This window comes from Eleutherodactylus coqui, chromosome 1 (genome assembly GCF_035609145.1).
Source record: "Eleutherodactylus coqui strain aEleCoq1 chromosome 1, aEleCoq1.hap1, whole genome shotgun sequence".
In the NCBI taxonomy this organism is placed as follows: Eukaryota; Metazoa; Chordata; class Amphibia; order Anura; family Eleutherodactylidae; genus Eleutherodactylus; species Eleutherodactylus coqui.
The window spans coordinates 358,469,946-358,482,226 of NC_089837.1; the positions used below are offsets into that span (position 1 = coordinate 358,469,946).

At 45.3% G+C, this 12,281-nt stretch overlaps 2 protein-coding genes across 5 annotated transcripts in view; one reads left to right on the plus strand and one right to left on the minus strand.

The window, feature by feature from the left end:
* The window catches only part of ST6GAL2 (ST6 beta-galactoside alpha-2,6-sialyltransferase 2), a 149,065-nt gene extending 144,755 nt beyond the window's left edge, over window positions 1–4,310 (plus strand). For all 4 annotated transcript variants that reach the window (XM_066577525.1, XM_066577522.1, XM_066577536.1 and 1 more), the window contains one exon: window positions 2,026–4,310. In XM_066577525.1, the coding sequence (XP_066433622.1) occupies window positions 2,026–2,288 (263 nt within the window). In that variant the 3' untranslated portion in view covers window positions 2,289–4,310. The remainder of the gene's footprint in view (window positions 1–2,025) is intronic.
* Window positions 1–12,281, minus strand: part of LOC136577618 (pinopsin-like) — a 178,438-nt gene that overhangs the window by 7,033 nt on the left and 159,124 nt on the right. The window lies entirely within an intron of this gene.

The following is a 12,281-nucleotide window of genomic DNA, read 5'->3' on the forward strand; positions in this document are numbered from 1 at the left end:
ACGATATTTTTAATTAAGACTATTTGCTTACATTTTTTATTGTAGATACATTGGAGCACTAAACAATTGGTTACAAAGTACATGTCTTAAAAAGGTTTACTTAGGCCCAATGCACACGGGCGGATTTTTGCTGCGGAATTCAGAGGGGGCGTCTCCAGATTCCGCAGCAATAACCCTCCATAGCATGCACTGCAAAAAAAATATCCTCATGCACACGAGCGGAAGCAAATTGTGTTTTCCGCTTGCGGATGAAAAATCGCAGCATGCTCCATGTTCCTGCGGTTCCCGTTCGGACGGCTTCTATTGAAGTCAATGGAAGTCATCTGACGCGGCCCATCTGCAATTGCGGACAGGCCGTGGATTCCGCGGAAAAGCAGGAGATTTTTTTTTTTTTTTCAAATCTGGACTGCGCATGTCCGACGGCGTACCACAGTACAGAGAAGCTGGAAGAAGAAAGGTCCACGCGGACGCTGCCTGTACACACGTACGCAGGGTCACCTGCCGCGGTCACGGACGGATTCTGTGCAGGATTCCACAGGCCTTACTGTATTGTACACATTAAACTATTTGCTGCACTGTGATTTGCTGTTTTTGAACTTTCCCATATGATGATGCACATACATATTTATATGTTATGTCAGTTACATGTGTTAGGCCTCCCTCACACAAGCAGTTTTTCAGCACAGCGCTAAACGCTGTACAACACTCCCATTCATTTCAATGGGGCTGCTCACACGAGGCTTAAAACGAGCATCTTCAACACTGCGCTTTGACAGCGTTGCATCTTCTATTTTTGGACGTTTTCAGCGTTGCCAAAAATGCAGCACAACTTGGTACCGCGTTTTTGGCTGTGCTAAACGTCCAGGCTACACTGCCTGAGTTTTAAAAAAAACAATACTCGCCTTACAGGTGATGTCGCTGTTTCCGGCGGCGCTCTTGGGACTTGTCAGCAAGCAGGGGAACTTCTTCTCTGGTGACGGGGATTTGAAATCCCCGCCCCCAATGAGAGATTGCTCTGATTGGCTAAGTGCCGCTGAGTGACAGCTGGCTGAGCCAATCAGACCCAGCACTGGATGCATCCAATCACAGCCATTCATTCATTGAATGGCTATGATTGGACGCATCCAGTGCTGGCTCTGATTGGCTAAGCGCCGCCGAGTGACAGCTGGCTGAGCCAATCGGACGACTTCACAAGGTCTCAACAGCAGCGCCGGGGACAGCGACTTCAGCAGCTAGGTAAGTATTGGTTTTTTTTTAGCAGCAGCCTCGACTGCACTTTCAGCTGTGCTGCTGAAACTGGGCGGAATCTGCAGTAAACCCAGCGTTGAAAAATGCTGCATTTCTGCAAACGCCTGTGTGAGGTAGGCCTTATAGAAGCATGATCAATGGGGGACTGATCACTAGTTCCAACAATTAATGAATTGAAGTGAATGAGAGAAACTTAACCCCTCGTTCTTGGGATAGGTGGGGAACCCACAAACCGTTGTCACTTCTAGACTTTTATAGCTTGTTCAATAACTTGTTTACTAAACTAACAATAGTGGCCTGCTTCCAGGGGTGTGCGACAGGCAGACCACTAAATGCTATTTTTATAGTGCACATGTAAGTCACTAGATGATTAAGGGTGCCTACCCACTGGCGATTTTTTTTTCCTGCAATGCTAAATTGCGTTTTGCGTTTTTTCTGAAGAGCAATTAGTATAGAATGTGTTCTTGTCCATTGGGGTTTTTTTTTCCGGTCCGTTGCAATTTTTCACATAGGAACTGTCAGTTGCATATGTCTCCTTATTTTTCTCTTAATGCACCCATGATTGTCAATGGAAATTAGCGAAAAACGCGCCGAAAAGGTGCGGAAAACGCTGCGTTTTTCACGCACGAAAATCGGCAACGCCAGTGGGTAGGCACCCTAAAACTGTTTTCTCACCTGCACAAAATTGATGGAGGTTCACATATTAACTTTTTATTTCTTTCTGTATTAAACCTAATTTCCTAATGCCTAATTTCTTTCTGTGCTTGTATTTTTTAGGTATCCTTATTATGATGTCACTATGTGGAAAAGTGGACGTATATGAATATATCCCCTCCTACCGACAGACTGATCTGTGCCACTACCATGAGCAATATTACGATGCGGCATGTACACTGGGCGCGTACCATCCTCTTCTCTATGAGAAAATACTCATACAAAGAATAAACCAAGGGACGGAAGACAATCTTCTCCGAAAGGGAAAGGTCACTCTGCCAGGCTTCAGTACATTGCATTGCCCCACGAATGATCACATTACATAAGAATGCATTGATCGCCTTTGGAAATGATGTGCAATAATTTGCTACTGTTGCTAGAACAGCGATACTTGAAAAAGATATTTACTTAGACCTCTGTAAGGAATTGGTCTTTAAATGTTAACTGGTAGGTGGGCATAGTCGAAGCCAATGAGTATTTATTACTGCACCGTCAGAGTAAGATGAGCTTGGGTATGGGTGGTAATGGCTGCAATTTTTTGCTAGTTGGGGGGATGGGGAATCAATATTCTAATGTGGACCTGGAGGAGCTTCTCCCATCCATCTATATTGTGCCATATTGTCACTGTATACATTAAGGAACTCTCAGTTTTCATGTACTTATAAATAGAGCCACACATTTCCCCGATTGTGTGACCTTGATGTTCTAAGATTTGCTTATCGACTAAAGCGTCTATGTGGCCATTTAACGCTGTAGATATAGTTTATGTAGCTAAAGAGGGTTACCTGCTGGATGGACACATGCATATTCTAAACCACATATAGTCACAACTTTGAAATGCATTCTAACATGTCACAGAGAGCAATATTACAGAACGACGTATTTAGAATAGGACATATGCAGGAAATACTATATGCTTCAGTTGGGTGTAAGATTCTTAACTGTTGAGTTTGGTTCCGGTAATCAGAAAATACTACTAAAATATTTAACCACCGTGTTCATGGAATGCTTATCAGGTGTGTCCCTACATGAAGAGAAGGCTTTTCAGGCCATGCCCGCTTCTGATACTTTGTTTTGCACATGAGCTTAACTGGAAATGTGACTTTTTTTTCCTTTGCTTATTGGGAAGCCGTTAGACATCCGTATTAATGTGTCTGTCTCATTTTGCTGCTAAGCCTAACGCTCACCATTCTAACACTGTTGTATCTAACGTTAGGTTGCAGTGAACTTGGTCCAAGTGCATAGTAAATAGCAGGACTGCTGCTTTGCAAGTATTGCATGATAGAATATAGTGTGATAGATAGGAAGAATATAGTCTGTGTGATGGGAGACTCCAGTATATGAGAGACTCTTCTTTACTGTATTTATGTCCCAGTGATCTAGCAGTTGTAGAGAGTAAGGGGTGGTGGTAAAATAAAGATGATCTAGGGAACTGATGAGAAATAGTTCAATATGAGTTGCTACTTGATCCAAGTGACCACATGGGCACAGCTTTACACAGAGGTAGTAATATATGTGGCACTCATCTGGTGCTAAGATATTGTACAGTAGAATAGAACTTGAAGTATTACATCTGCCCGACCTGCCAAATGCTGGCAATAGTACACTGTGCACCCACAAAACGTATACTGTTGAGCTCGCGGTCATTGCCAGGCATCGGGTTGCACTTTATTTGGGATTTGCCAAGCACTGATACAGACTAACTATGTGAATGGCTCTGAAGTGGGTGATTCCTTGCACTTATACCTGATAAACCTAAGCACTGGTCTACAGTTGAGCAATTCTGTGGTCTTATGACAAGTGTCCATCATTTGTTTCCTGGAAGGTCATGTTACAGTATTAAAAACACACCAGGTAGACTTTACATACACAAAGCAGGACCACAGAGTAGGACTTACGGGGTCATTTTCTTTACAGTAGGCCTAGTACTCGTTCTACAGACTCGGGTGGCTTTTTGAGAATTGCTCTTTTCCACTGTACGTACTTCTATTCATCTCATGTTGCGGATAGACCAAATCCACATATGAGGAATCTATTGTATTCTTTCAGCCTGAGTTGCAGGATCACTCACATATTTTACCTGATCTTTTTGTATTCCTTGTGTTCTTAATTAGAAGCCAGACTAATTTTTTACTAGCTTTGACGGTCTTTTGGTAAGATTTTTTTTTTTTTTTAACTCTCTGGCTGAACGTCCATCAGATAAACTTTAAACTGTTTTCCAGGAGCATCATTTTTGAACAATGTTTGTACACATTTGAACACTTTTTCTATTTTGTTTTTGTACATTTTTATGTATGCACAATGTATAGAATATTTCATGTAAATAAACAATCTGATTTTTTTTATTATACTGTGTGTCGAATCAAGTTATTCAATGTCTAGATTTCCTTTTTTTTTACATTTTTGTATGGGAAGAGGCCTGAAAAAATGCTATATATAGAGCAAGCTAGGTTTTGAAAAAGAAATTGCCTTGGACCCAAAAAAAAGGCCCCAAAAAAATAAATGACACATAAATGTAATATTTGTGTGTTTCAGAACTCCTTGTTGACCTACTGCTAGCATTTTTTCTAAGGGCTCAGTCAGATGAGTGATTTATTTTTTAAAATTCTTTTTTAGCACATGAATAGCACTAAAAAAAAATTGCCCATCGCGTTTAGAAAAAAATCGCGTGTCTGGGTGCATTTGCACTTGCATGTTCTATCTTTTGCAGGTGTGATTATTTAGCGCCTCTAAAGAACAGACGTGACCGCTTTCATTGGAAAGCATTAGTTTTAATAGAGACGATTTTTAAGCGTGCCTATTCATGCGGTTAAAAAAAAAAAAAAAGCTCGTCTGACCGCATCCTAAAAATGTTACATGGGAAACCACTAAAATGGTCTTCCCACGAAGGCTCACATGAGCGTTGTTTTGCATGCATCCGTACTGCGCAAAACACAGCGCTGCAAGGGTGTGCAGAAAAACGCGTGAACGAAGCTCGGTGCCAATTGCTTTCAATGCGGCTGCTGCCGGCGGCCCCATTAAAAGTAATGGGCTGCTGCATCCCCCCACAGTGGTTTTCGGGGAAAAGCTTTAAGCCTTTAAGCCTTTCTTTGAAAATCATCCCTAAAATGTGTTAAATATATATATATATACTTGCCTCTTCGCTGGGCTCAGCGCGTCTAACTGCTTGGTCCCCCTGCACTGCTCTGAAGCTCTTTCAGCAGGCGGGGATTTAAAATACCCGCATGCTGAAAGGGTTGTGTCTGTTTGGCTGAGCACATAGCACAGGCAGCGCTCAGCCATTCATAATTCAATGAATGGCTGACCACTGTGACCAATCGCAGGCAGCGCTCAGCTGTCATTCAATGAATAGCTGAGCACTCAGCCAATCAGACACAGCCCTTTCAGTAGGCGAAGATTTTAAATCCCCACCTGCTGAAAGAGCTTCTGAGCAGTACAGGGTTACCAAGTGGCTAGACACACCTGAGCCCCAACAGTGGCAGAGAGGCGAGTATATATTATTTTTTTTTTACACATGCTAGGGATAATTTTCAGGTAAAGGGTTATATTTAAAGCCCTTCCCCAAAAATCACTGCAGGGGTTGCCGGCAGCCCATTGTTTTCAATGGGGCCACCAGCAAATAAAGTTCAATGTTGATAAATGTAAGGTTATACACATGGACAGGAGAAACGGATGTCACCAATATACACTAAATAGGGTACTGCTAGGGAAATGAGATGGAAAAAGACCTGGGGGTACTAGTGGACTGTAGACTTAACTGGAACAATCAATGCCAGCCAGCTGCTGCAAAAACTAATAAAGTCTTGGGGTGTATTAAAAGAGCTATAGGGGCAAAGGATGGGAACATTATCCTCCCACTATATAAGGCACTTGTCAGGCCCCACGTGGAATACTGCACACAGTTCTGCTCAGCGGTGCTCAGGAAAGATGTTACAGTGCTTGAGGGGGTTCAAAGAAGGGCAACTAAACTAATACATGGAATGAAGGGACTGGGATACCGGAGAGGCTATCCAAATTGGGATTATTTACCCTGGAAAAAAGACGGTTAAGGGGCGATCAAATAACTATGTATAAATACATGAGGGGACAATACAAGGATCTCTCCCATGATCTGTTTATACCCAGGACGGTGACGGTAACAAGAGGGCATCCTCTATGTCTAGAAGAAAGCCGGTTTCATCGCCAACACAGAAAAGGGTTCTTTACTGTAAGAGCAGTGAGACTGTGGAACTCTCTGCCTGAGGACATGGTAATGGCAAAATCTATAGAGGAATTTAAGTGGGGACTAGACGTCTTTCTACAGTGTTAGGATATTACAGGATATAAACATTAGGTGACCAGCGGGTTGTTGATTGGGGTCTTACAGACAGGAAGGAACTATCAGAGTTTGATCCAAGGATTATTCTGACTGCCATTATGGAGTCTGGAAGAAATTTTTCCCCCAAAAGGGCTAATTGGCTTCTGCCTCTTGGGGTTTTTGCCTTCCTCTGGCTCAACAGGGAGGATAAACAGGCTGAACCAGATGGACATTGTCTTCACACAGCCTAACATACTATGTATATGGTCACAGGTTGAAGTCAATGGAAGCTGTCCGTCCTGTGGCACTTCCACAGTGAGCACTGCAGAAGTGTCGTGGGATCTGCGACAGCACGGGGTAAATGTGTACTTTGAATGTGCGCCGGCGGCACATCCACAGTACAGTAGAAATGACAGGTAAGCAGGGTCTCCGGCAGCGGGCACGGGCGGATTCCGTGCGCGATTTCCCACATCTGTTCATGCTGTGTGCATGAGGCCTAAATGTTGCAGATGGAAATTTCACAACATTTACACCTTGTGAATTTACACTTAATGATCCTCCAATTTTCATAGGTTTTGTCCAAATATTGGAGCATGAAGCATAAAGCTATTATAGAAAATATTGTCAGAAGCAGAAATCGCTATAAACCAAAAAATAAGCCATATGGAAAGCAAGTGAACCTGAAATTGGGAATAACGGATCATTTAGGGCCAAATCCTGTTGTACACTGTATAATTCAAAGCATTGCCTGGTTTGTGGGTGCTTGTACATTACACTTGTGAGGTCCATGTGCCTTGCAGTTTTGTGTGACTGAGCCTGGATGCAGAACGGCCATAAGTCCCCCGGTGCCCCCTATAGAGTCTTCAGAATACGGTGGAGCACGCTACAATTTTTCTCGTGGAAAATACACTTCTGAATAACATTTGAGGGGAAACAGATGTACAACAAGGACTCGTGGGCAATGTATTAGGAATCTATATCCCAAATCCGTAATTCGGCATTGTGTGTGAGGGGTTACTCCCAGGCAACCGCTCTTGTGTTCTGGTATAACAATAACTGAAGTGACAGAATGCAGCAATTAATTGTGTTTCCAATCAGATTATTCTCCGTGACAAAGGCAGTGCTTAAGACCATTTCTGCATCAAGTACATATGAGCCTTGTTACCTAGGTGATGCCAAGGAAATCGTACAAATTCAAGCAGGTTTTTCTTTACTCAAGGGTCACATAAAGGAGTAAGATACCTTTCTGGGCAAGTCATTTCTGAATTCTGTGTGAATAGTGGTAGGGATTTTATTTATCGGAGCTTTCAACATATTATTTAATTCACTAGTGCAGCATCTTTACTTGCCCTTTAACATGGCAGTAGTGGCGACGTACAATGTGCAAAGTATTGCACACAAAGTAATCATTTCTACACGTTTTATGCCATGTTATTCTTCCATTAAAGTCTATGGAAAAAACTGCGTGAGCAGTACTGAAACTGTAACCATCTCTATGGAAAATCGTTTGAATGGATGACTTTCCGCGAACAGGTCCCGAGCTTAAAGGAGATGTCTCGAGGAAGCAGTTAATTTTTTTTTTTGCCCAGTCCCCCCCATTAAACATACATTACAAAGCCCCCCTGTAAATGACATTTCTAGCTGGTTCGTACTTACCGTTCCAGCGTTTCAGCAACTTATAAAAGTTTCCTCAAGATGGCCGCCGGCTCTTTCCCCGTCGCTCGCTGCAGCCCGACGTGCGCGCTCCCGAGACGCCGCCAGCTGTGTCTCCATGGCAACCGGACGCATCGCAGCCGCCGACCAGACGCCCCGCAGCCGCCGACCAGACAGCAGGTAACCGGCGCTAGCCCCCGGCTCCCCAGCGCTAGACCCTCAGCCCAGGTGAAGGCCCCGGAGCCCAGCGCTAGGTTCCGGAGCCCAGCGCTAGTTCCCCCGGCCTAGCGACAGCCCCCCCGGCGCAGCCCGGCGCAGCGGCAGCCCCCCCCGGCCTAGCGACAGCCCCCCCATCACAGCGGCAGCCCCCCCCCGGCCTAGCGACAGCCCCCCCGGCGCAGCCCGACGCAGCGGCAGCCCCCCCCGGCCTAGCGACAGCCCCCCCCGGCCTAGCGACAGCCCCCCCGGCGCAGCGGCAGCGCAGCCCGGCGCAGCGGCAGCCCCCCCCCCCCGACCCATCACTTACCTGGGAGGCTTCTCGGGGCGGCTGGGCTGGGCTGGGCTTCTCCGCTGGGCAGCTCCAGTTTCTGCACCTTCCTCTAACAGAGGATGGTGCAGAATGGCCGCTTCAGCGCGCTCCCGAGCAGTGACAGCTCGTCTGCGCATGCGCAGAAGAGCTGTAGCGGGGAGCACACTGAAGCGGCTCGTGCTGAATGGAGAAGACCGGACTGCGCAAGCGCGTCTAAAAAAGCAAGCTGCCAGCGAATTTAGACGGAACCATGGAGACGAGGACGCTAGCAACGGAGCAGGTAAGTGGAATAACTTCTGTATGGCTCATATTTAATGCACAATGTACATTACAAAGTGCATTAATATGGCCATACGGAAGTGTATAACCCCACTTGGTTTCGCGAGACCACCCCTTTAAATAGCATTTTCCTGTTTATTCACAGAGCCGAGTGTGACATATTGCCGAAAAAACGGTCCGATATTTTTTTCATCTGAGTAAATAGATTGGAAACCATTGGTTCTGATGGTCGTGATTTTAAGTTAGCCGCGGAAAAACGCTCGTGTGAATGAGGCCTAAGGCTGCCTTCACACTAATGGGGGAAAAAAACATGATTTGTGAGTGATGCGAGAGTCTGAGAAAACACGGAATTATGAAACCCATGATTTTCAATGTCTTCATTCCGATCTGCGATGTTTTCTATCATGCGATGTTGCGGGAATTGTAAATCGCAGCATGCCCTATCTTTCTGAATTCTAATTTTTCTCACCCATGTTTCCCCATGGAGCCTCTGATTTATTGCATCGCAATGCATGAACTTGCACTGTTCTTGTGATGCGTTTTTAACATTAGCAACTCCTGTTGTCGTTCATCGTGCGAGAAATACGCAGGATGCTGTGATGTGCAATGTTTTTGCAGGAAAAAGCATCGCTGACGCTCAAACATCACATGAACAAAAATGCAATATTGCCACGATTTTCTGAAGGCGATATCGTGCTTGCCAGTGTGAAGGAGCTTTTTGGCCGGCTTCACACTGGTGAGAAAATCACACAATTTTCTCACGATGCAAAAGTGAGTGGAAACACATGATTATGAAACCAATGATTTTCAATGGTTTCATTTTCATTTGCAATGTTTTCACTCCAGCAATGCTGCGTGAAAAAAAATCGCAGCATCTCCTTTCTTTTTGTGATATCGGCCATTGTTTTCAGTGGGAGAACATCACAATCCCCTGCTGTGACAGCTGTAGCATTGACAACTACAGCCCCGCTGGGATGCGAAGGTGTCGCATCCAGGGGTTTTCAGAAGGATTGAGAGGGCGATATCGGACCATGAATCACAACCCGATGTCGCTCTCACCAGCAGGGGCCCTTAGGGATAGGGCATGTTTTTGAGAAAAAATATGCAGAATGCACCCAAAAATAGGTTAAAAGGTAAAAAAAAGTAAGAATCACTCTCAGAAATCCCATTCACTATGTAAAATGTGGCTTCAGTGGGGAAAAAACATTTGTTAATAGAAGACATGTAAATCTCCCCATTATGGCGTCATCATTATTTTATTACTGCACACATTTCAGCATCCTGATGGCTGTAACACCCATGTGTCCTCCCTATTAAGTTCACTTGGGTTTTACTTAGATCACCATTAGGGCACACGCTAAAACACAACGCATTTGCGCTGTGAATGGGGCACTTTAACGCATGTATCGGCACATTTCACTGTACTTTTTGCGCACACAGGGCACGTCCACATGAGCACAGGACACAGCCCCACGTTATTTAAAAGGCTATTTAGACCAATGAGATCTAGTTGTGTTCTTTTTCCTGTGTGTTTGCATTGTATTTCATGCATACCGTTGCGTACTGGGTGCATTTGCAGCCCTCCCCCAGACTTCAATGGGGCCCTTTCGTGCACAAATGTGTACAAAATAGAGCAGGTTCCTAAAAAAGTAAATGAGAACAAACCCATTTAAGTCACAGGGTTCTATTCTCTGCATGTCGACCTCACAAATACGTCTTTGTGAAGCAGCCCTTACCGCTCTTTCACACGGGGAAATTCGCACAGCTAACTTATATGCGCACAAAACATGCGACTATTAGAACCAATGCTTTCCTATGGAAACGTTCAGATGAAGGAATTTTAGCTGCACAAAAAATATGCACCTTCCAAGAAAGTGACTGCAATGCACACAACTCAAATTCCCTGCTGCGTGAAAAGATAGGACCTGACCAATCTTTGGTGCGCGATGTGCAGGAGTGTCAATAGACTTCTATGGGAGACTATGCAAGCTGACCGTCAAATGGAAAACAAAGGATTTCACTGTAGCAGGGAGAGAAGGGCCGACTCTTTGCCCGCTATGGGGAATCTCTCACAGAACGCCTCTAGCCCTGCCCTCTGTCTGTCTGCTATGGGAGAATTTCTCTGTAGTGGGGAGAGAAGGATTCCCCTGCAGGACATAATTACACTGAGAGTCATTATGCCTTTTAGCCCTTTAACTACCCATTACCGTCTGTGCCGCTAATGGGTAGTTTAAGGGCTCAAATGGCATAATGACAGTCAGTGTAATTATGTCCTGCAGGGGAAACCTTCCCTCCCTACTATAGACAGAGGGCAGGGGTTCTCTGAGTGATTCCCCATAGCGGGCAAAGACTGGGCAGGGCTAGAGAGAGAAGGCGTTGTTAGTGAGGAGAGAGAAAGGCCGAGCTGGAGGGAACACCGCATAGGATTCCCCTAAAGCGAAGACAGAGAGGGTTGGGCTAGCTGGGAGAGAGAGGGTGGGGCTAGAGGGAACACCCCAGGAAATTCCTCATAGCAAGGAGAAAGAGGTTACCCTGCAGGGGAGAATAAGGAAATCCCCAGCAGCACAATGCTGGGGTTCCCCTGCAGAAGAGAATAAGCAAATACCCAGCAGCAGGGGAATCCCTTATTCTACCCTGCAGTGGAACCCCAGCATTGTGCAGCGGGGGATTTCTTTATTCTTCCCTGCAGGCGAACCCCGATCTTGCCGCTGCTGGGGAATTCCTTCTTCACCCCTGTAGGGGAACCTCTCTCACCCCACAGTGGGGATATCCGTCCAGCCCCGAGGAGAAGGGGGTTCCCCCAGGGCTTTTCTTCATCTCTCTCTCTCCTCCCGCAGCAGCTATGCTTTTTTTAAAGCAACACGCAGGTCCCAATTGTGTGAATGGGCAATTTCACAGCTAATTAAGCATGGGACTTGATAGCAGGAAATTGCCCATGATTTTTAGAGCAGTTAGCTGCGATTTTTTTTATGCGGCTAGCTGAGCAATTTGCACGCCTGTGTAAAGGAGCCCTAAGAGTTCTGTGTTGATGTAACTGTAGTGGCCCAGAACTACTGTGGCCCCTCCATAATGTTATAAGTCTGCCTCGTGCCATTGCCCTGTCCGTGTCTTATTGTAGTGTGTATTTGGTATGTGTATTGCATCTCTGCAGCACTGAATTGCTTAATGTGTGGGTTATGTCTAGAAAATGTATCTTGTGTGTCATGTGACCTTGTGAGATATATATATATATATATATATATATATATGTGTGTAAGGTGCAAAAAGAGAGTCGCAGTCGTCATCTGCTTGCAAAGAGTGGGAGTCAGTTAGCAAGTCTGCAAGCGGGTGAACCCCACAGATATTGATCAGTCTGTGCATGACGAATGTAAGAAGCTGAGTGATAACCTTCTGCTTTGCCTGGGCCTACCCTACCCAGGATGTGCCGCTGCTATCATTCAGCACTGAGAGAGAAAGAAGTACCACTGCTTGAGAGAGAAAAAGGCACCAGAAGCGTAAGTGTTGACCGGTAGAGTGTTGGAGCGAGAAAGAGAGTCGCCGGGAGGAGGATCACACAGATAA